The 25,682-nt window shown below is 45.0% G+C and overlaps 1 protein-coding gene across 1 annotated transcript in view; it reads right to left on the minus strand.

The window, feature by feature from the left end:
- LOC124783433 overlaps positions 1 to 25,682 on the minus strand; it is a 241,145-nt gene that overhangs the window by 139,862 nt on the left and 75,601 nt on the right. The window contains exon 2 of the mRNA XM_047254024.1: positions 18,111 to 18,227. Within this exon, the coding sequence (XP_047109980.1) occupies positions 18,111 to 18,227 (117 nt within the window). The remainder of the gene's footprint in view (positions 1 to 18,110; positions 18,228 to 25,682) is intronic.

The raw sequence follows: 25,682 nt of genomic DNA on the forward strand, positions 1-25,682 counted from the left end.
TGTTGTCGTTAAATTCCTGATTGCTATGTTCGCTATAATTGGAGTCTGACTTAATTTGAAATGTAGTAGTATCAACAGAAGTTGAGTTCGCAGTTGGCTGAGAGCGTTCTTTTTTTGCATACGAAATTCAGAAGAAAACAGTTTCTCTCTTATTTGCTTCATTTTTATCCAGATTGCAACGCTGAACTCATTGTATTAAACAAGCTACACACATCCAAAAGTTGAAGTTAGAAAACTTGCAGAAACCAAAACACGTCGAGAAGAGGTCCACACTTCGTTCCGCGTCAGTCACTGAGAACACGATGAAATGGAGTATACGTCTGCCATAGACATTACACCTGTCATGGTAACTACATAGACTTAACTGTGTGGAGTACGAGTAGCGATATGCATTAACGATTAGGAAGCTGTAAGGTTGGTCTTAGCTTAGTGGGACAGTGCCAAACAGAATGCGTTACCACGCTGGAAGATGGCATCTGTCGTCCCTGTGACCGCACATAGCATACGTGCTTGTACGCTTTGCAGATCCTTTTACATCGCACAACAAGCTGTGAATTAATGAAGTCAGTCATTTCCTGTGTACCGACTGCTATGAGATTTTAGGTAGCCATTCACAATAACAATAGTTAACTCCTATACGTTTCAGATCTATACCTGAAAAAAATTCGGAGATATTCAGAATTACCTAAAACCTAAATTCTATAACTTCCCATTAAAATCAATATCTTGACAAGTTAATATGTCTTTCTAAATGCATTAATGTTGAATTACACTAAACACTTTTTTGCTAAGTAGTAAATTAGTGTAAATCTCATAATGCTATCAAAAAGTAATTAGTTATATTTGTTTGATTCTACTATCAGAGTGAGTGAAAATGTGAATGCAGCATGCATGTTATGTAAATATTGGAATCAGTTAATTAGAATTAGAATTAATGGTCAATGAGGATGTGGATCATATTGTGTAATCGTACTGTGAGCCACATACATCGCATGAAGTAGTTATTCTAAACTAGCCAGTCTAAGGATTCTAGAACCAAAATCTTCTGTTCTTAGAGCAGGTAAAGGTGGAGCTGTTTTGAACTCAAATGCTTTTGGAAATATGCAAAATTTCGGAAGTAATTAAATGAAATTCAGAGTTGGATTTTATTGAAGGAAGGAAATTACCACACTGTCCCTGAAGAGCTGTAAATCTGACTGAATAAATTACATTCCATTCCCTCAGAGAGGAGAACGGTCGTATGTTCTGGAAGCAGGAGAGGTTTGCGCTGGCTCCACTCCAGGAGTCATGATTGAGTCGTAGTAGCGTTAGGTCCTGTTGCGTTTGGTGTTCTACTATTTTGTGTTGTAGTTTGCTTTTACTCAGCCTATTAGTGAATCGGAAACTGACGATATTCGCTGTAGATGACGTTTCCGGAAGTTTTGGGTTTTTAGCTCATTTCCGATGGTCTATAGAATTCCGTGTGGTGTGCTGTGTTAACGTATTTCAGAAACTTCAGATAACTGAATACTGGTTACTTTGTATGGCACTGTGCGAGAGTACTACACTGATAGCCATCGTGTGAACTTTCCAGTTGCTTACTGACTGACAAAAGTTGTGACTGTTCGGACACCAGGACCCTAGTTCTATATTAGAGACGGAACACGCTATATGATTGAACGGAATAGTGCAAACTATGTGTGGCTACATGCTTTTACGTCAGGCACTTTATGTTAGGGCAGACTTGTTAGCAGCATTTGTACTACTAAAATGACACTACAGAACAGAGTTTTAGCCAGCAACTTGTTTTATTTAGGCGTTAGCTTCAGTCAGATCTGATAGAATGAATCCCTTTTTAAGTCATGCCACAGAACAATTTATGCACCCTGCTGACACGTATAAGAGCTGCCAGTTTTTTTTAAAAAAAAATTCCATTTGAACCACTCGGCCGCGCGGGATTAGCTGAGCGGTCTAAGGCGCTGCAGACGTGGACTGTGCGGCTGATCCCGGCGGAGGTTCGAGTCCTCCATCGGGCATGGGTGTGTGTGTTTGTTCTTAGGATAATTTAGGTTAAGTAGTGTGTAAGCTTAGGGACTGATGACCTTAGCAGTTAAGTCCCTCAAGATTTCACCCACATTTTTTGAACCACTCGCCTCAGGGCAGGTTACGGTTCTAAGGAGCTCTCTAAGGTAACTGCGTGAATCCCCTAAAAGGAACGACCCCGTTGCCGCCGCATGTCCATCAAGTAACATACATGTAGGTCATTAGGAGATTGCAGGTTACCATTTGTAAGCTACTTCTCGTCAAGTAGATAACACGACCGCCTCTTTATACTAAAAAACCGTTAGGCGCTGTTCCAAATGCCATAAGTGTACGGGGATCCAGGGATTCTACGTGCCAATCCCGCGCAGGGCAGGTAACTGCGCTAACGGTGAGTCTAGCTCCTACATAGAATATTTCGCAATGGAATTTGAGTGTTCGATGTCTCTATACACGCCAAACGTTTTCATTACGGTCGGAAATATTGGAAATGGAAATGAAGTCCCATGCTACTTTACAGAGCGTAGGGGAACGATGCGGGAGACCCGCACCGCCTTACTAGGCAAGGTCCTAATGGAGGTGGTTTGCCATTGCCTACCTCCGACCGCAATGGGAATGAATGATGATGATGAAGACGACACAACAACACCCAGTCATCTCGAGACAGGTAAAATTCCTGACCCCGCCGGGAATCGAACCCGGGACCCCGGGCTCGGGAAGCGAGAACGCTACCGCGAGACCACGAGGGGTCTTTACCTAAAACAGGAGAAATTTTCACGTGAACTACTTAGTTCTAATCACAGCGTCTTATGGGCTGCAGAAGTGGCAACACAGGAGGAGCCGACAATACGAGGAAGGCTCTCTTTGATGTATTATTGGTGGGAGCAGTACATTCCGTTCGCTATTAAATACTAACTAAAAGAAACAGGACTATAATCGGTTGTTTGTGTGTTACGCAAAACAAGTCTGAAACGTTGTTTGGCAAATGAGAGGGGGTTGGAATCGAGCCCAGAGTTGCCCTTGCAGATGCGGTCTTAGCCAGTGCCATTTATTCCCGAAATACTCGCTTCATGGCGATGCTGCGGGCCAGGGGTGAAGGTCGGCCGGCTACCGGTGCCGGCTGTCGCAGCGCTATCTGCACAGCAGCAGTCGCGTGTCGGCCTTGGCTCGGTGGCGCAGCGACGTTCCGCACGTGACGGCTGGCTGCGGCGGACTGCGGCTCTGGCCGCCAGGCGGCGCGGCGCGATCGATGGGCCTGCCGCAGCGCGGTCACGTGGGCCGAACCACGACGGACGCGCCCGAGGCTGCCGAGATTGCAACGGACAGCGCATTCATTTAATAGTTTATTAGTGCTTGGCCGTTTACGTTATCCAACAGTAACAACCAAACGAGCTTTGTTGCCTAGTCTCCCATTAAACGGAATTCTTACATTAAGGCTCCAGAAATACGTTGCCGCTAGAGCGCAACGTGTTTCTTCAAATTATGCACTGCGCTCATAGATGGCAGCGAGCTACGCGAATGCAATCAGTAAGGTTGGCTGCTTTCTACTATCGATCCTCAGCTGTTATAATGGTGCTTTCTACAGGGCAAGAATCGCACAATTAGTGACGCCCCTGTCCTGACTTTGATATTCCACTATCTCAAGTACTGACGACTAGCAGTTTGCTGAATTACTTGACGACCAGCAGTTTGCTAAATTACTTCACTAACCCCTGTTTAGGGACGGTTGATCATACCGATACTGCACGTGGCTTTGACCCTAGACGTAATAATATGGTGCGTGGCGCCATACGCGCGCGAACATAGATAGAGGAGATCGCCAACGATGTTAATTTTTTTCTTTTTAATTTATTGACTTACGGTACTTGGCCTTATGGCCATCTCAAAGGAGGAAAAACGATACGACGGTTTTGTGAGTTGCGATTTCAAAAGATACACCCGTTTAGTGCATATCCTGCAATGAAATTAATTTGCTTAAGCCATTTTATGCGACGCCATCTAAGCGAATTTCCGTGCAGTGACGACAATATGAAAATCGGGACAACACAGCACCTAGTCCCCGAACGGAGAAGACCTCCGACCCGGACGGGAATCTAATTCAGACCCCTTCGGTTAGCAATTTGCCGCACTGACCCCGTAGCTACCGAGGCGGACAGACCGTACCAAGTTCCCACTACTATATTAATTTTTTAAAATGTGTGTTGTAGCTCGAAGTCGACATCTACATACATCTCTGAAACAGGATGAGAATAGCATAGCAGAATGAGGGTTTCTTCGCGTTTCAATCGTGTGCGGGGCACGGGAGAAGGCTACTTAAATGTTCCTGCACACACTGTAGTCCAATTTTGTCTTCATGGAGATATGTAAGTATATTAAGGCTATCTCTAGATCCTTCTCTTAATACTGGTTCTTAGAATTTTATAAAGAGGCTTTCGTGCGATAATTTGCGTCTGAGGATTCAGCTTTTTTAACATCTGAAGCCTGTTGGGAGAGTACTTTGAAAATGCAGCTAGTCTACAGGGGCGACCATTTACTAATCACGTGTGGATTCCATTTTAGAATACTGCTCAAATGTGTGGGATCTACACCAAAAACGATTAATGGGACATATTGAACATATAAAAAGATCGGCGCCACTAATGATGACCGATTTATTTGACTCACGAGAGATCTAGGTTAGGTTTGTAGTTCACTTGTTGACACCATCCCACAGGTCTTAAGTTGGCAACGGAACTGCAAGTTTCCCTCCAATGCCGATAGCAGTCGTGCAGGATCTGGTGCACGCAGTGGAGCATACTGACTGAGCCACACCTCCAAGTAGCTCTGTACCACGAGCGCCCTCTGCCTCTGCAATACAAGACAGCCAGCGGCAGCTACTCAGCCCATTTGTGCTTGCACCCACATCGCTACACGATGCTATCCAGACACCGCCTAGGCGCTAATCATTTCTGATCCTGTCCAGCTTTCCTACGATGACAGTTGCTGCACCACTCTGTACCCCAGCTCTCCTTACTGTTGTGTGTGAAGTTGTAGACAACAACGTTGAAAAGTGACTGATTGTGGGTTGGCAAAGCCAGTGAATGTGATTTCATGATAATAAATACACTATGTGATAAAAAGTATCCGGACACCTCCAAAAACATATGTTTTTCATATCAAGTGCATTGTGCTGCCACCTACTGCCAGGTACTCCATATCAGCGATATCAGTAGTCCTTAGACATCGTGACAGAGCAGAATAGGGGGCTCCACGAAACTCACTGACTTCGAACGTGGTGTGGTTATTGGTTGTCACTTGTGTCATACGTCTTTACATTAGAGTTCCACACTCCTAAACATCCCTAGGTCCACTGTTTCTGATGTGATAGTGAAGTGGAAACGTGAAGGGACATATACAGTACAAAAGCCTACGGGGCCGACCTAGTCTGTTGACTGACAGAGACCGCCGGCAGGTGAAGAGGGTCGTAATGTGTAATAGGCAGACATCTATCCAGACCATCACATAGTAATTCCAAACTGCATCAGGATCCATTGCAAGTACTATGACAGTTAGGCGGGAGATGAGGAAACTTGGATTTCATGGTCAAGAGGCTGCTTATAAGCCGCATATCACACCGGTAAATGCCAAACGACGGCTCGCTTGGTGTAAGGAGCATAAACGTTGGACGAGTGAACAGTGGAAAAACGTTGTGTGGAGGGACGAATCACGGTACACAATGTGGCAATCCGATGGCAGGGTGTGAGTATGGCGAATGCCCGGTGAACGTCATCTGCCAGCGTGTGTAGTGCCAACAGTAAAATGCGGAGGCGGTGGTGTTATGGTGTGGTCGTGTTTTTCATGGAGGGCACCCTATGTTGTTTTGTGTGGCACTATGACAGCACAGGCCTAAATCGATGTTTCAAGCACCTTCTTGCTTCCTGCTGCTGGAGAGCAATTCAGGGATGGCGACTGCATCTTTCAACACGATCGAGCACCATAATGCACGTCCCTGTAAAGAACTGGCCTGCACTGTCCTGACCTGAATCCTATAGAACCTTTGGGATGTTTTGGAACGCCAACTTCGAGCCAGGCCTCTCTCACCGATACCGATACCTCTCCTCAGTGCAGCACTCCGAGATGAATGGGCTGCCACTCCCCAAGAAGCCTTCCAGCACCTGATTGAACGTATGCCTGCGAGAGTGGAAGCTGTCATCAAGGCTAAGGGTGGGCCAACACCATACTGAATTCCAGCCGATTGGACGTATGCCTACGAGAGTGGAAGCTGTCATCAAGGCTAAGGGTGGGCCAACACCATACTGAATTCCAGCATTACCGATGGAGGGCGGCATGAACTTTTAAATCATTTTCAGCCAGGTGTCCGGATACTTTTGATCACATAGTGTATAATCCTTGTTATGTTACATATTTTACATGTATTGGATTTCCACGTTCGCCATTTTAACGATGCCATGGGTCAAAGCAGACTGGTAAATAGTTGGGTTTTCGCATGTTCCATGCCGGCCGATGTGGCCGAGCGGTTCTAGGCGCTTCAGTCCGGAACCACGCTGCTGCTACGATCGCAGGACCGAATCCTGCCTCGGACATGGTTGTGTGTGAAGTCCTTAGGTTAGTTAGGTTTAAGTAGTTCTAAGTCTAGGGGACTGATGATCTGATACGTTAAGTCCCATAGAGCTTAGAGCCATTTTTTTATTACCGAAGTGCTACTGGCCCTGCTAGAGGAAGAATCACTTGAAGTACGTAACCCGTATGCTGGTGTTTCTACCACGATGGGGCTTGGTTCACCACCACTTGTGGCTAGGAAAGCGCTCAACCAGCTCTTTCGTGGTCGCTGGATAATACACGAATGCGTTATCATTTGCCTTGCACTTTCACTTCATTTAATGTCACTGAACTTTTTTTCTGTGCAGTTAACCCAAAAATGAAGTTAATGGACAACATCTGACGATCAAGAGGATTTACAACATCGCATTGTTGCAGCATGTGCAATGATATGGAAAGCCACTCTTCAGGCTGTTCAGAAGTCCTCGCTCCAGCGACTGCAAACATATATAACAGTAGAGGGAAAGCATTTCGAAAGCTTGACGGCTGTAATTTTAAGGAAATGATTATTGACCACATTATTTTGTGATCTCCTTTTTGTTACTGTTGCTGATGTAATTTTGTAATTTGACATTAAACTCATGACGAGAAGTTATTATTTAACAGTCTTTATACCACGTCTGCATAACACAGCAGTCTGTTTCATGTTCAAAACAGATAAATCCGAACTTCTAAATATTGTAATTTCTGCAAAACTAGTACGCAGATTTTTAAGAGCGGTACGCCGCTGAATTCGTCTCTAGTAAACCTCCGATACTAGCAGCAGAAATTAGTATAATTCCATTTGAAAGCAGCGAAGTTGATCCCCGTATCGGTGTCATGAATATAGCTATGAAAAGAAACTATACTTAGTTTAGTGATGTCTTCTGACAATTCATCTGGCTGGAAACAGCATTACGATATCTCAAACGGTTCAGGAAATATCTGAGGCGGACAGTTTAGCTGAATCCCAGATGGTCGAATATTCCCGTGTTATTGTCGTGAACGTATATGGGAGAGGTTGAATGATAGTGCAACCATGACTCGGACGTCCATGCCTCATCGTAAAGACTTAAGTGGCCAGCTCGCCAGCTCTGTAAAATATAGGCGGCGACATGTAGCAGATCTGACGGCAGGCTACAATGCTGAAGCAGACACAAGTGTTTCAGAGCACACCGATCAGCATATATTGCTGAATGTGGGGCTCTGCAACAGCCAGCTTATACGTGTTCCCATGTTGACCCAACGACATCATAAATTACGAGTGCGATGGGCACGGGATCAATAGGAATGTGTCGTCATGTTGGATGAATCACGTTTCTTGTTACATCGGGTCAATGGTCGCGACCAGATGCACCATTATTCCGGCGAAAAACTGCTCCAAACTTGCAACGCCCTCACGAACGCACGCTGCTGGCGGCGCTATTATAGTATTGGGGATTCTCAACTGGGCTTCCATGGGACCATTGGTTGTAATCCAAGACTAGAGGTGTACATGTTCCGCTTTTAACCCGCCCATGCTTGCCCGGTGGCCAGGCGGGCAGGCCGCCGCGCGTTGTCAACAGAACGGGCAGGCTGCTTCACTCCCAGCCAAGCCAAGCACAACCCAACCCGGGCAGGCTGCGGGAAACTTGCTTGCCTTCCCATGTTACTGCCGAGCTGCGCTACGCAGCCGTTTAGTCTGCGCGCTTCATTGTCGTACTATGAACGCTAATTAAAAGTTTTTATTTTACCTGAGCACCAAAAGACAAACCCTAACATTATATATATATTAATTTCAGGTCAAAAATATTGGGTTTTATTTGTACATTCTTCCTTTACGCGTATATTTCGGGCTTATTATCTATGTAAATAAAAATGAATTGCCAAATGCGTTGATAAGCGTAAAACTCGAGAACGGCTGGACCAATTCGGCATTTTTTTTTTTTTTTTGCTGTGTTCGTAATTCTCAGGACAAGGTTTTTATGAAATAAAATTTTTCGAAAATCGACCGAAAAATTGGAAAATTTGAGAAAAACTGAAAGTGTGTTTTCATTGTGTCCGTGTGTTTGTATTGCATACAATCTTGATGAAATTTTGCATACTATACCTTGAAACCAAGAGGAAGGTCACAGTCTACTTAAAATTTCGTAGGGTGCATGGCAGAGGTTACTTTACCTAACGGAATTCGACAAATTGTACGTTTTTATTCCGATCTTGATGAAATTTGGCATACTTGATATTCAAAGAGGATGAAGGGTGCTGTCTGCTTAAAATTCTGAATGGTACATGGCGGAGGGTACTTTACTTACACACTTCTACACCAACCTACAGTTTTATTCCGATCTTGAAGAAATTTTGCACACTTGACCATCAAGAGGAACATTACTGTCTACATAATATTTCGGACAGTGCATGGAAAAGAGTACCTTACAAAAGATTTTGACATCGTTTGCGGGTTACCACGAAATCCTTCTCCCTCTATACTGCTAAATGGTCTCAGGTCCTTAGCACACATTTCGATGCCATTTTCGGCCACTAAATCTTTGTCCTCTTTCAAGAAATTTCCGGAGTGAGGGAACTGCTTGTCAAATTTGCACACATGTCGTAACATACTTGAGGTTCCTAAATAAGTACTTAAGAGCTTTTTACATAGTTTGCGTCTCGCGGTTCTAGGCGCGCAGTCCTGAACCGTGCGACTGCTACGGTCGCAGGTTCGAATCCTGCCTCGGGCATGGATGTGTGTGATGTCCTTAGGATAGTTAGGTTTAAGTAGTTCTAAGTTCTAGGGGACTGATGACCACAGCAGTTGAGTCCCATAGTGCTCAGAGCCATTTGAACCATAGTTTGCATTGAGACACACCTACCGATTTATTTGAAGCGGCCTCATAAACACACGAAAACGTTTCCTATGGGGCACTTGTGCTCTGTTTCGTTACCAGCATGTATTCGCCAGTTGCCAATTTTTTTTCAATCTCACTAAAGTCCGACCTATTCATTGTGCTGCCCACACCGTTGCGATAAATGAACTGCGGGCTAACTACCTGGCTACTCTAGTCACGGTAGCTTGACAGCGCAACCTGTTGTCAGGCGCAGCAAGCTGAGCGGGTCCCGTGAAGCTTGGCAGGCCTGCGGGAACCCAGGTAGCCCGGGCTTGCGGGAGCCCAAGTCGGTCGCATTACCCACTATGCCTCAGTACATGCGTACTCTTGTGTTTACGTCGCGGCAGGCTGACCTGCATGAATGGTTGCAGAGGAGCTAGGGGCAAGCAGGCTGCAATGGGAATTTGTACACCTCTGTCCAAGACACCATGAGAACTGTGGACTACGTGAACATTATTGCGGACCACCTGCATCCCTCACGGTTGATATCTTCCCCGACAGTGTAGGTATCTCCCAGCAGGACGAATATCCGTGTCACAAAGCCGGAATCATACAATAATGATATGAGGAGCATTACACGTTGATGTCTTTGCTGCCGACCTCATCTGAAGCCGATCGAACATACCAGGGCCGCTATCAGACCCAACTCCACGCCCACAAACTACAGACCCGTAATATACCGCCTGCGAGTACACATGTGATGCCACTTACCTCTTGTGACACACCTAAGACTTGTCAAATTCCTGCCACGCGGAATCGCTAGTGCATTGCGTTCCAAAGATGGACCAACACGCTATTAATCGGCCAGTCGTAGTGTTTTGGATTATCAGTGTATGGTCCTGTAGGAAAACATGGGTTGCATCAGGGCTGGGCTTAAGTATCTGGTGTCCTGATATCTGCCCACTGTAAAAATTAAAAGGACGAGGAATGCAGCATATTCCTCTTGGCTCCAGAACGGCGTGTGGATGGGCAGGTGTCGAGAAAGAAAGATTGACGGGTGATGATTTTATGGCTGCCTTGTCAAAGCGAGGTGTCGTGTTCCCCGCTCACACTAAAAACAGTTGTAACAGGATTAGGAACGTAGCAAATGTAAACTCAACTCGTTCTGATCGCCAGTGTGCTCCAGAGCGCCGTAGACGAAGGCGCCCAGGTTGATACTGTGTTTCTTGATTTCAGAAATGGATTTGATGCAGTTCTGGATTGTCTTTTGGTGAAAAAACTGCTACCGTACCGAATACTGCACCTGATTTGTGACTGTATTCAGGCCTTCCTAGCAGACAGGACTCAACACGTCGCTCTTAATGGGTCGAAAACAACTGTGGTACAGGTACTTCGTAAAGTACCCACGGGGTTAGTACAGGGCAGTTACTAATCGTATGTGCATTGTACATAAATGGTCTAGTCTGTAAAGACGGAAGATCCATGAGGCTGTCCGGGTATGATGCAGTTGTCTGCAGGAATGTTGTAACGCGAGCGTGAAATGCCAGAAGATTGCAGAAGAACGACGATTGGTGATGGAGCAAGCAGTTGAAAATGAAATTTATTTAAAAATGAAGTGTTGCGCAAAAACAGGCATAGAGATCCAATATCAACGATAAATCACTGGAAGCAGTAACAGCAGTAAAGTATTTAGGAGTAACGTTCCGGAGCGATCTAAAGTGGAATACCCGTATAAAACTAGTTTCCAGGAAAAGCAGATGCCAGGCTGATATTCATTGAAAGGATCCATAGTAAAAGTAATTCGTACACGAAAGAAGCAGCTTTACAAAAAACTTGTTCGACCGTTTCTTTAGAATTGCTCATCGGCTTGGGAACCTTACCAGGCTTGGTTGATGGCGGAGATAGAACAAGTCCATTGAAGACCGTCGTGCTTCGCCACAAGTTCATTTAGTAAATGTGACAGAGTTACGGAGATGGTCAACAAACTACTGTGGCAGACGCTGCAAGAAAGCCGTTGTGCATCGTGGAGAGATTTAGTGCTGAACTTCCGAGAGTGTACGCTGTAAGAAGATCCCAGGAACTTTGTATTTCACCCCTCACCTCCCCCCCCCCCCCCCCTCCCCCGCGGCCGCCTTCCCCCTCAGTCCCACATGTGTCTCGCAAAACGGTTACGACGAGAAACCAGGGAATAACAAGGCATACGGAAGCTTATCGATAGGAACTTTCCCAATGCATTGTTCCCAAATGGAGGAGGGAAGGGTAGAAGATATAGTGGTACCTCCGCCGAGACCCCGTAAGGTGGCTTGTAGACTAAAGATGTAAAAAATCTTGGTGAGTGTCCTTTCGTCAGGAAAGTCGTGCGGTTTAGCAGATACGATGATTTTATTGCCTGCTGTGGCCAGGGATTTGTGGTGGGGGATTTACAGTTGTCTTGCAAAAAGCAGGTCTCAAGCAACAAGGTAAACATTGCACTTTGCTTGATTGTAAAACAGTGTTATAACGGCAGAAAGTACTGAAATTACTGTGCAAGAGACATACTACACTTGCTACACACAGGAATGTACACTCATGCTCAGAAAATTGAAAACATCTTGAGCGAATAGATAATGATGATGATGATATTTGGTTTGTGGGGCGCTCGGTTATCAGCGCCCGTACAAATTCCCAACCTCTGCTCATTTCATCATCATGAATGATGATGAAATGATGAGGACAACACAAACACCCTGTCATCTCCCTGACCCCGCCGGGACCCTGTGCTCGGGAAGCGAGAACGCGACCGCGAGACCACGAGCTGTGGACTTTAGAGATACGACATTCATATTCATAGGACATATACATCAGTATTTTCTGTAGGACGTTCATATTCACAGGACATCAGTATTTTCTGCAGAAATGATTAGCATTTTAGTTATCTCTGTTCAGTATGCGTCCTGTTGCCAAGAAGTCACAGGGTCCACCACGGGCCCAGATAACTTGTTCCATCGATGCGTCTAAGAAGCAAAGGGTGTCCTGTGGATAGCCATCCACGCTGCATTCACCTGGTTCCAACGTCCATCTGGGGTGGATGGCTTTGGGTCATAGTGCTGCACCCATCGTTTCACGATATAACCTACCCATTTTCGATTGGCGACAAGTCCGTTGATCTGGCGGGCCAGGTCAAAAGGCTGACATCCCGTGACACCAGCAAGGCACGTGTTCATGCAGCAACATGTGGTCGTGAATTGCCTTGCTGAAAAATGGCTTCTGGGGTGTTGTGCAGAAAAGATTTGGCTACGGGTCGCAGGATATCATTCACATAGGTCACGCTGGTTACAGGGCCCTGGACACGCACCACCTGTGATTTATGGATGTACCCAAAAGCATCCCACACCATAAGGCCTTCAGTTGGTGTTAATGTTTTGTGCGAATGCAATTACTGTGATGCACCTCCCCCTGTCTGCGGCGAACCAAAGTGCGGCCATCATTTTCAAAAAAACAGAACCTGAACTCGTCCGAAATACTATCTGATGCCCTTCCCGCCCCCAGTGACGTCGTTCCATACACCATTGCCGTCTAGCACATTTCTGCACATTCGTCGAAGGTAGACAGAAAAGTGGACGACGCGTACGCAACCCATGCTGTAATAAACTGCGACGGACTGATAACCCTGATGGTGTGTGATGTGTTCCTCTGTTCCACTGTTGCGCCAGAGCAGAGGAGGACGCAGATCTGACCTGCACTGCCATTCGGATGAGGTGTCGATCTTCTCTTGAGCCATCTCGTCGTGTTCTACGGCCTTCCGTGAACCATTCTGCAAACAATCGTTGCACTGCCGACACACTTCGTTCCACACGAACAGCAGTATCCCGGATGGACGCATCACATTCTCTCACGCCAATAAGGCGCTCTCTTTCCGACTCACTGATTAGACGGTACGGTTTGCGTATACATCTGCGAGGCATACTACACATCTGCTGAAGTGTCACTGACCCATAACCTCCAGCTTATAGCGACAACGAGAGCCACAGGTACATTTTACCGGTAGGAGGTGTTGCGACGCAATTTCGAGGTTGACCTCGAACCTGCGGGCCGATATGGTTCAAATGCTAATAATTTCTGCAGAACATACTAATGTACAAGCCCTGTGAATATGAACGTCCTATCTCTAGTCGTTCGTGTTCTGTTTTTTTCTGAACATTAGTGTATATCTTCCGAGTCAGAGCTTCGGTAATTACCTATTGTGAAGACTGTTAGCCAGGCGTTTCGTGTGACTTACCTTGTTCTTTAACCCTTCAGAAAATCTGCTCGGAAAATATGATCGCATATCTTGATTATAACTAACATTGGCACACTAGTGTAGATTCACACGCTAAAAGCATGCACTACATTACGTTACAATACGGATTAATGATTAATGTTCCATGTAATCGATGTACACTCATGCTCATAAATTAAGGATAATGCTGATACATTGTGAAACAATGCTCTGGTGGTCGGTTTGCAGGTTTAAATCACCTCTGGGTATGACCATGCGGTGCATTTTACCTGCGGTCCTCGCACGGTGGCGCCGGCAGCAGTCCACATTCGCAAAGTTGTGTTGGTGCATGTCAGAGGACGGTGCAGCGAGTAAGTGTGCAGACGTTTTCAGACGTGCTAATGGTGACTGTGTGTTGAAAATGGCTCAGAGAACACATATTCATGACGTTATGGGGGGGGGGGGGGGTAGAATACTAGGGCGACTGGAGGCTAGTCAAACACGGCAGGTCGTAGCACGGGCCCTCCGTATGCTACAAAGTGTGATATCAAGATTATGGCAACGATTCCAGCAGACAGGAAACGTGTCCAGGCGCTACAGTACGGGACGTCCACAGTGTACAACACCACATGAAGACCGATATCTCACCAACAGCACCCGCAGACGGTCACGGATTACTGCAGCTAGCCGTGCTCGGGACCTTACTGCAGCCACTGGAACAGTTGTCTCCAGACATACAGTCTACAGACGACTGAACAGACATGGTTTATTTGTTCGCCCGGAGACCTGCAAGGTGCACTCCACTGACCCCACGTCACAGGACAGCCCTTAAAGCATGGCGTCAAGGACACAGTACGTGGTCATTGGAACAGTGGTCCCAGGTTATGTTCACGGACGAATCCAGGTATAGTCTGAACAGTGATTCTCACCGGGGTTTCATCTGGCGTGAACCAGGAGCCAGATACCAACCCCTTAATGTCCTTGAAAGGGACCTGTATGGAGGCCGTGGTTTGATGGTGTGGGGTGGGATTATGATTGGTGCACGTACACCCATGCGTGTCTTTGACAGAGGAACTGCAACAGGTCGGGTGTTTCGGGAGGTCATTTTGCACTGTCCGCCTTTTCACGAGTGAAGAGGATTCCATCTTTCTCCTGATGGATGATAACGCACGGCCTCAACGAGCTGCCATCGTGGAGGAGTACCTTGAAACAGAAGATATCAGGCGAATAGAGTGCCCTGCCTGTTCTCCAAACCTAAACCCCATCGAGCACGTCTGGGATGCCCTCGGTCGACGTAGCGCTGCACGTCTTCAAACCCCTACGACACTTCAGGAGCTCCGACAGGCACTGGTGCAAGAATGGAAGGCTATACCCCAACAGCTGCTCGACCACCTGATCCAGAGTATGCCAACCCGTTGTGCGGCCTGTGCACGCGTGCATGGTGATCATATCCCATATTGATGTTGGGATACATGCGCAGGAAACAGTGGCGTTTGGTAGCACGTGTGTTTCGTGACGGTTTTCTCAACTTATCACCAATACCGCGGACATACAGATCTGTGTCGTGTGTGTTCCCTATGTGCCTATGCTATTAGCGCCAGTTTTGTGTAGTGACACGATGTGTGGCACCAAATTATGCAATTATCCTTAATTTATGAGCATGAGTGTAGTCAACGGCGGGCAGTATCCCGAATTTGGAAAACATGGAGGAAGGAATCACTTGTGACCTTGTAAAAGGAAAGTTCACTATTCACCTGAAATAACTTAGGGAACCGCTGAATATCTAAATCAATATAAGGAGGTGAGGAATTAGACCTACTTTTCCTGAATAAATAAGTGCCTATGACGACGATATATTCATTATACGACCCCATGTTGTACGGCCGATAAGTGGTTTTCTTGTCGCCTCACTGCAAACCTCTCAGGGAGAAGGAAGGAAGACTACAGCTTAAGTCCTGAAGACGACGCCGTAATTAGAGACGGAGAACAAACCCCGGCAGCAGAAGGAAAATCGCCATGCAGTTTCAAAAGAACCATCCCGTCATTCACCGTAAGTAATTCATGGAAATCTCAGAAAACATAAATCTGGATGTCCGGACAGGGATTTGAACGACTATTCTCGCTAGCCTCTCAGCATCTAGTTTGTAATGGAGACAGGAAAAGATCCCCCGTTAATCTCTCTTGACGACTTAGAAGAAATGGTTACGCGTCAATGGCGACGTCCAGTCTCAGAAGAAAAATGTATAACGAGGGCTCTTGGAAGTGTGAATGTAGGCATGAACTGGCGTAGCGGAGATGTGACGTCTGAACTACATTCGCAGAGGTTCCATCTCCGGCGGAGATTGAAAGGCTCTCGAGCTAGAGCAGCGACGGATGAGAATCTGCTGGGCAGAGCTTTTCTGCTTTCCTTCCACGTATGCGCAAGGTTATGGAAAGAATCAATAGGAATTTATGGAAATTCGACACGAAAAAGCCTACATCCCCGTGAAGGAAGGCAATGAGTGTCTCAGATTGGTCAAGATGATTGTGATTACCGTCTGTGAGCGCGTTAGAAGGCTCTGCATCTCAAGTATCTGTACGAAATTGAAGGTGGATATGATCAGATGCTCTATATCACAATGTTCCTATAGCAAAAAACAGTCAGTAGTCACGGACAAAATCCGAACGTACAACGAACTGTGATCATAATGTAATCCATTTAAATAATGCAAACTTTGATTACCTGGGAAATCAGCACGATCCCTTGCAAAGAGAAGCTGCTGGAATCTTAAAAATACGGCCAGGAAATAATTCAAAAGCAAGTGGTAAAGAAAATGCCCTATTATCTGTGTTGTGTTAGGAGAGGTGGAGGAGGAAACTCCTCGCGTTGGATGTGCGTATAAGGACAAGAAGTCATTTTCTGTTACATAATCACCTTTCAGGGTAGCGTACTCTGTTCCGCGATTTTCAGAGAGTAAATTTCATTCCTGAGGTTCAGATGTGAAAGGCGTGCCGAATCACTGTCTACGATTTCACTGAGGTTCAAAACGTAATCCACCAACAAATTTCCTAAATATGAAAACAAAGAAAGAATGTGAATAGAATGGATGTTGTCCCAACAATTCTTACTCAGATCCCTCAGTTTTCTCACTGTCAAAACATCTTTGAGAGAGGACACAGCGTCGTGATGAAAGATCTTGGCCTGCAGTCATTTTTTTTAAATTTATTTATTGTTCCGTGGGACCAAATTAAGGAGAAGTCTCCATGGTCATGGAACGAGTCAATACATGAAATTATAACACGATAGTAGAAACAGATAAAATGAAATATAAGAAACATATTCAGGCGACAAGTCGTAAGTTTAAATAAAGTAAAGTAACAATGTAACACAGGAATTTGCTTAATTTTTCAGCCCCTCCAGGAGCTCCTCGACAGAATAGAAGGAGTGAGCCACGAGGAAACTCTTCAGTTTGGACTTAAAAGTGTTTGTGCTACTGCTAAGGTTTTTGAGTTCTTGTGGTAGCTTATTGAAAATGGATGCAGCAGAACAGTGCACTCCTTTCTGCACAAGAGTCAAGGAAGTGTATTCCACATGTAGATTTGATTTCTGCCTAGTATTAACTGAGTGAAAGCTGCTAACTCTTGGGAATAGGCTAATATTGCTAACAACAAACGACATTAAAGAAAATATATACTGTGAGGGCAATGTCAGAATTCCCAGACTATTGAATAGGGGTCGGCAAGAGGTTCTCGAACTTACACCACATATAGCTTGAACAGCCCGTTTTTGAGCCAAAAATACCCTTTTTGAAGCAGCAGAATTACCCCAAAAAATAATACCATGCGACATAAGCGTATGAAAACATGCGAAGTAGACTACTTTTCGTGTTGAACTGTCACTTATTTCAGATACTGTTCTAATGGTAAATAAAGCAGCATTTAATTTCTGAACAAGATCCTGAACGTGGGCTTTCCACAACAGCTTACTATCTATCCGAACGCCTAGGAACTTGAACTGTTCCGTCTCGCTTGTAATATGCCTATTCTGTCTGATCAAAATATCGGTTCTTGTTGAATTGTTAGAAACTGTAAAAACTGAGTGTTACTGTTATTTAGCATCAAATTATTTTCCACAAGCCACGAACTTATTTCATGAACTACATTATTTGATACTGTTTCAATATTACACAGAAGATTCTTCACTACCAAACAGAAATATTTTTGAATCACCTGTAACACTAGAAGGTTATCTAGTTGGTCAACAGCTGTTGGGCGTAGTACGTGCCTTCCGTCTCATAAGACGATAACGCCGTGGAGTCCAACTGACTTAATTGTCTGTCACTCTGGTGGGACCTCGATGCCCCCATTGCACGATATCCCGACTCCGTTGTATTCGGCTCAGAACATCACGGCGCGTGCTTGCCAACAGTGTCGTACAGGATAGTAGCTTGGCTGGCAGTGAATGGCGGGCGAGAGCACAGGGTAGCGGTACTCACCGAATTGGTCATCCCAGGGAAGTGCAGGCACACTGGCTGGTCGGGCCACGTCTTGCTGACGTAGAAGTGGAAGTCCCAGACGCGGTCGTTCATGTAGGTGCGCAGCGTCTGGTGGAACTGTGGACACACGGACAGCCGCTTCAGTTTGGGTCTGGCAGAGGCGGTCTACAGCTGCTACTGGCTACTGTGGTGGTTGTGGCGACGTGTAACGTGCAGGACATAAAGTTGCGCCACGATACCTTGTCTCAATATAAAATACTTACATAAAATATTCTTCCCTTTTACATTTTGTTTTTCTTTATTGAAGACTGCGGTGCTTCAGCTTGCATAACTTTTTACAACTGTGTTAAAATTGCGACAAAACAACGTAACATATAGGAATATTGTCATCCGAATTTCATCAGCTCACGGTCCAGATGAACTTAACGTAGCGAAAACCTATGTGTCGGGTGTTTATTCCAAAGAGCACTGGGTGTTAAAAAAGTTATTCGAAGGAACGGGTGAAAACGGCAACGAAAAAAAAAAAATCCATTAACTGGAGGATGAAATCTTGTAATTAATTTTCGCTCGTAATATTCAATATTGTCACTTCATTAATTTCTTAAGCCGCGCAAGATGTAGCGCGGATATTAATTAACCTCGGTTAATTTTTGAAATATATGAGCGCAATAAGTGAATATCACAGTTGCGGACTACGAGGGTGGTTTGAAAAATTCTCGGAACGGAATAGAAAATACAGGGTGTTTCAAAAATGACCGGTATATTTGAAACGGCAATAAAAACTAAACGAGCAGCGATAGAAATACATCGTTTGTTGCAATATGCTTGGGACAACAGTACATTTTCAGGCGGACAAACTTTCGAAAGTACAGTAGTTACAATTTTCAACAACAGATGGCGCTGCAAGTGATGTGAAAGATATAGAAGACAACGCAGTCTGTGGGTGCGCCATTCTGTACGTCGTCTTTCTGCTGTAATCGTGTGCTGTTCACAACGTGCAAGTGTGCTGTAGACAACATGGTTTATTCCTTAGAACAGAGGATTTTTCTGGCCACGAACTTATTTCATGAACTACATTATTTGATACTGTTTCAATATTACACACAAGATTCTTCACTACCAAACTGGTATCATCAGCAAACAGAAATATTTTTGAATCACCTGTAACACTAGAAGGTTATCTAGTTGGTCAACAGCTGTTGGGCGTAGTACGTGCCTTCCGTCTCATAAGACGATAACGCCGTGGAGTCCAACTGACTTAATTGTCTGTCACTCTGGTGGGACCTCGATATCCCGACTCCGTTGTATTCGGCTCAGAACATCACGGCGCGTGCTTGCCAACAGTGTCGTACAGGATAGTAGCTTGGCTGGCAGTGGCTCAGGAAACTTCTGATGGAGAAATGGGATAACATCCTCATGATAGTGGGGTAGGGCACCTTCCTGCTGGGAAATGGCGTCGGGAGGCGTCTGTGGAATTATATAGTTGGTCAACATGTCGAGATAGGTGTGGCCTGTCACTGGCGCACTTGCGCTATGCGTCTCAGCAGCTGTTCATGAAATGACGCGGATCACATCTTGGACAGTGTCTCTATCGATTGTGTATTTGCGCAACAACGTAAGATGTCGAGTTCTTTTGTTGTAAAGATTTGTTTGTGTATGTGTCTAACCCAGACACCCTGTATATGCTGAGTGGTTGTCGATGGTATTTTGTATTATTTCTTGCAAGAAACGGCTTATAGACAGATACTAGACGTGGGTACAATAAGTGGTCCATTGCTGATGGTATCACAAAACAGATAACAACAGATTTAAAACGTTGTAAGTAGAAGGTGCGATAACTTGCAGGGAAGACTGCTTCACATTTTCAAAAATATGTATGTGCACACCCTTCTTGTTGCAGGAAGTATAGCCTAATAGTCGGACACCGCTGACATCTTTACATATTTCTTTTGTCTGTACTCCAGGTTTTATGCTCATCACATTTTTGAAACCTCTTCTTTCCGGATTTGCTTTTCTAGAAGTAATTCCATGAATCTCGAGTCTCTCTGAAACGGTTCATGTTGGCATAGACTCTTATCTTTAAGCAACAAAGCCGTCCGAGATTTATTAACGCAAATTGCAACAGATTCGAGTGCCTTTCTCATTAAAATGCACTGCCTGAGAGAAAAAAAAAGAAGCACCCAGAAGCGGAGGAGGGAACGACATGACACTTCACCGATACAGAGAGTATGTGAAATTATTCCAGTGATTACAAAATCCAGTCAAATTTACAACCCGCTCGGCAGTGTGAGCACACTTATGAGTACGATGTGGTACTCTCTGTGGCCTGAGCACACCAAATGATTCGATTGGAAAGCGTATCATTAAGCAGCTTTATTCTCCTCTGAGACGAGCAGGTTCCCAGCTATTATAATTGATAGCTTTTTGTTTTAATTTTAAAAATATTCTGTTACAATCTTGTAAAAACTTTTGGTATGTGCATTAGCTATTAGTAGCTTCTTTACTATAGGAGCACACACAGTCGGTTTCATGATGATTTAATTGCGTCTTCAGGAGAATACATCTGTGAAAAAATATAATATGAATTAGAAGGTATAGTAATGGTAAAAATAAGACAATGAACCAGAAAGACAGGGGAACAAATATGCACATAGGTAATTTAACGTTGGTTCGTTAAAAATACACGGTCTCCCAACGTTCGGATGGCGTTCGAATTGCCAGAACCACATAAAAAGGATGATTACAAGATGAAACATCAAAAATACCAATCAATGGATAGCAGGAGCAGAAAGTGTACATGAACGACTGAGCACTGCGAGCCGCGTGTATGGACCAAAAAAAGAATTTGAAATAAGACGCCAGGGGCAAACTATACAGAATAAACATGCGTTTGGATACAAAAATAGAAAGACTCACGAGTGATGAAAGATTAACAGCTTCTCGTAAAAGCCATAGGGTGGAGACATGACTATCCTGAAGTAGGAAGGCCAGCCCACCTAACAGCTCATTTGACGTAAGTGTAATTGAAACTGCAGGCGCGCAGTGCGCCCGAGAGAAGCGGCCAGCAGGTATGGAAATGGAAACTGAGGCGGAAGAAACGCGAGGCTGGTAACCGTTACACAATAAAGGAGGAAAGAGACAATGAGTAGTAATTGCCCTCCATGTATTTTTTATATTACTGTCCTTTTCCTCTGTTATATTGAAACGGTTCCCAGTCATCGTACGTAGTGGTGTTTCTCCTGTCGTCTGTGCACCCTCTAGCGGCACATTTCTATGCTTCTTGCTAGTCGCTTCTCTCGGGCACACTGCACGCTTGCAGTTTCCATAACTCTGTATGTCAAAATGGTTCAAATGGCTCTAAGCACTAGGAGACTTAGCATCTAAGGTCATAAGTCCCCTAGAACTTAGAACTGCTTAAATCTAACTAAGGACACCACACACATCCATGCCCGAGACAGGATTCGAACCTGCGACCGCAACAACCGCGTGGTTCCGGACTGAAGCGCCTAGAACCGCTCTCTTTATGTCAAATGGGCTGTTAGGTGACCTGGGCTTCCTACTTCAGGATAGTCACGTCTCCATTCTGTGGGTTTTGCGAGAAGCTGTTGATTTTTCATCACTCATGAGTCTTTATATTTGTATATCCAAACGCTAGACCATTCCGTATAGTTTTCCTCGGGGGAGGGGGAGGGGGAGGAGGGAGGGTCTTATTTCAACCCATGTTCGAGGCTCGCAGTGCTGATGTACACTTTCTACTCCTGCTACGCATTGGAAGTATTTTATATTTCATCTTATAACCATCCAGTTTATGTGGTTCTGGCAAGTCGACCGCCATCCGAACGTTTGGATGCCGTGTATTTTTAACGTTGTTGTTGTTGTTGTGGTCTTCAGTCCTGAGACTGGTTTGATGCAGCTCTCCATGCTACTCTATCCTGTGCAAGCTTCTTCATCTTCCAGTACCTACTGCAGCCTACATCCTTCTGAATGTGCTTAGTGTAGTTATCTCTTGGCCTCCCTCTACGATTTTTCCCCTCCACGCTGCCCTCCAATACTAAATTGGTGATCCCTCGATGTCTCAGAACATGTCCTACCAACCGATCCCTTCTTCTAGTCAAGTTGTGTCACAAGCTCCTCTTCTCCCCAGTTCTATTCAATACCTCCTCATTAGTTACGTGATCTACCCATCTAATATTCAGCATTCTTCTGTAGCACCACATTTCGAAAGCTTCTATTCTCTTCTTGTCTAAGCTATTTATCGTCCACGTTTCACTTCCATACATGGCTACACTCCATACAAATACTTTCAGAAACGACTTCCTGACATTTAAATCTATACTCGATGTTAACAAATTTTTCTTCTTCAGAAACGCTTTCCTTGCCATTGCCATTTTTAACGAACCAATGTTAAATTAGTTATGTGAGTATTTCTTCCCAGTCTTTCTGATCAATTGCCTTATTTTTACCATTATTATACCTCCTAATTCATTCACATTTTTTCACAGATGCCACTGAATCATCGTGATGCCGGTTGTGAACGATCCTGTAATAAAGGAACTATGAACAGCTAATGTGGCTATCATAAGTTTTTTTGGAAGATTTTATAGGAATTTTTAAAATATTTCTAGCATGTATCCAAGTTGTGGATGCCAAAACCGTAAAATCATTTACTGTAATTGGTTCTTGATATTCTGGATAATGGCACTGAGATGTAGTAGACATTCGAGTTGGTCCCACGCTTGTTCTATTGAGGACAGATTTGGATACCTCGGAGGCCACTGGAGTGTGTCAACATTTCGCGGTCAGTTCGTAGAGACGCGGACCATGTGTGCACGAGCATTGTCCTGATGATAAATGGCACAGCGATGCTGTCACATGATATCACAGGTAAACGTGAGAACGCTGAATGTCAGTGACGTACTGTTGTGCGGTCGAAGATCCCTCAATCAGTACCAGCCGTGAGCTGAAGTCATACCCGATGGACGTTCCTCTACAAAACTTTGGAAGAATGGGATGTTTCCGCAGGTCGCCGCCATGCTAGCTAACGATGGTCACCTGGTACGTACGGAACTACGATTCATCGCTGGACACAGTGCCACGCCATTAATCGGCGGTCCATGTTTCGTGGTCACACACCACTCCACACGAAGCAATCTCCGTTCTGGTGTTACTGGCAGCCTATGTGTGAGACAGTAATTCCCTAGGCCTGCGGCTAGTTGTTTCCGACCAATGGTGTAGGATGATACAGAACGTTACATGTAGTTCATTACTTGCTCTTGGTAAAATCGCTACGCGGGTCTAAGGCTTCCGTTCAGTCACCCGTTGACCAGTCTGTTTTGGCAGTAGAAGATAACAAACGAAGGCCGAAGTGTTAAATTCCACGTTTAAAAATTTTTTCACGGAGGAGAATCGTACAAACGTACCGTCGTTTGACCATCGCACAGAGTCTTACCTATGGACGACATAGTAATAAACATCCCTGGCGAGGAGAAACAACTGAAAGTGTTGAAAACAAGTAAGTCGCCAGGTCAGAATGGAATCTTAATTCGGTTTTACAAAGAGTACTCTACGTCACTGGTCCCTTACTTAGTTCGCATTTATCGCGAATCTCTCGACCAGCGCAAAGTGCCAAGCGACTGGAAAAAAGCGCAGGTGACTGCTATGTAAGAAGAGTAAAGGAATGGACCCGCAAAACTGCAGACCAATATCCTTGACATTAGTTTACTGCAGAATTCTAAAGCTTATTCTGAGTTGCAATATAATAAAATAATACAATGCTTTACAAAGCATCGCTCGTGTGACACTCAGCTAGCTCTTTTCTCACATGATATACTGCAAATTACGGACAGAGAGCAACAGGCTGAGTCAATATTTCTAGGTTTCCCAAAAGCATTCGACACGATACCCTATTGTAGACTGTTAACGAAGGCACGAGCATGTGGAATAGCCTCCCAGATATACTTCTTAAGTAAAAGAGCCCAGTATGTTGTCCCGACGGCAAGTGTTCATCGGAGACAGGGGTAATAACATCAGGGGTGCCCCAGGGAAAAGTGATAGGACCGTTACTATTTTCTATATACATAAATGATCTAACAGACGGGGTGGGCAGCAATTTGCGGTTGTTCGCTGATGATGCTCTGCTGTACAGAAAGGTATTGATGATAAGTGACTGTAGGTTGCTACAAGATGACCTACGTTGTGATGAATGGAAGCTGGATGTTAACGAAGGAAAGTTTAAGTTAGTACGGATGAGTAGGAAAAGCAAATTTGTTATGTTCCGATACAGCATTAGTACTGTCCTGCTTGACACAGTCAAGTCGTTTATATATCCTGACGTAACATTGCGAAGCGATATGAAATAGAACGCGCATGTGAGCATTGTCGTGGCGAAGGCGAATGGTCGACTTCGGTATATTGGGAGAATTTTAGTAAAATGTGCTTCATCTGTAAAGTACACAGCATACTGAACGCTAGTGCGATCTATTCTTGAGTACTGGTCGACTGTGTGGGATGCGCACAAGATCAGGTTGAAAGAAGACATAGAAGCAGTTCAGAGGCGAGCTGTTAGATTTGTACCGGTAGGTTCAATCAGCGTGCAAGTATTATAGATTTGTTTCGGGAACTCAAGTGGGAATCCCTGGAGGGAAGAACACATTCATTTCGAAGAACACTACTAGAGAGCCTGCATTTAAAGCTGACTGCAGAACGATCCTACTACTGCCAACATACGTTTCGTGTAGAGACCACGAAGATAAGATACGAGAAATTAGGGCTCATACGGGGGAATATAAAAAGTCGTTTTTCCTTCGCTCCATCTGCGAGTGGGACAAGAAAGGAAACGATAAGTTGTGGTATTGGGTATGCTCCGCCACGCACCGTATGGTGGCTTGCGGAGTAGGTATGTAGATGGAGTTAGGCCTAGATGTGAAGGGGTACAATAAAGCAATGCACTTGGTGCACAATCCTACCGTGTAGTGGTCAGATATGGTCGATTGGAACCTTTCCAACGCGTATGGCTGCCCTAGTGTTCCATTGCATTCAGACATCGGGCCACTGTCACAACTGAATGCGTTGCCCCCCCCCCCCCCCCTCCCCCCAGTTCTAAATATTATACGAATCGACCATCCGGGCAAATGCAGACTCACAACGGCACTCCTTTCCGTACTATGTCAGTTTCTGATATCGCTGTCCCCGACGAGTTCGTGGCGTCTTTCTGTCCTTCGCAATGATCACTCATCTGACGCTGTTCACGTTTATACAGTATGTTCCACTAGGCCTCGTATATGTCACATGGCGCACTTCGGCGACGACTTGAGTTTTCTTGAGTCAATGGCACACAGTCTTCCCAAGTTGTCACCCATCCAATTACTAACATTGCCCTGGTAATAATACTAAAAAAAAAATCATTTACGCACTCGGGTGACCGTTCCACGTGTCACAGAGAATTGCGACTGTGATAATTTATATACCTGCTGATCATGAGAACATGTATGAAGTTACAGTGACATTCTACCATGTGTTCTGGGTACTTCTCTGTCAGGCAATTCAGGAGGGAAACTGCGTAATCAGCGATAT

This window comes from Schistocerca piceifrons, chromosome 1, assembly GCF_021461385.2.
Source record: "Schistocerca piceifrons isolate TAMUIC-IGC-003096 chromosome 1, iqSchPice1.1, whole genome shotgun sequence".
Taxonomy (NCBI): Eukaryota; Metazoa; Arthropoda; class Insecta; order Orthoptera; family Acrididae; genus Schistocerca; species Schistocerca piceifrons.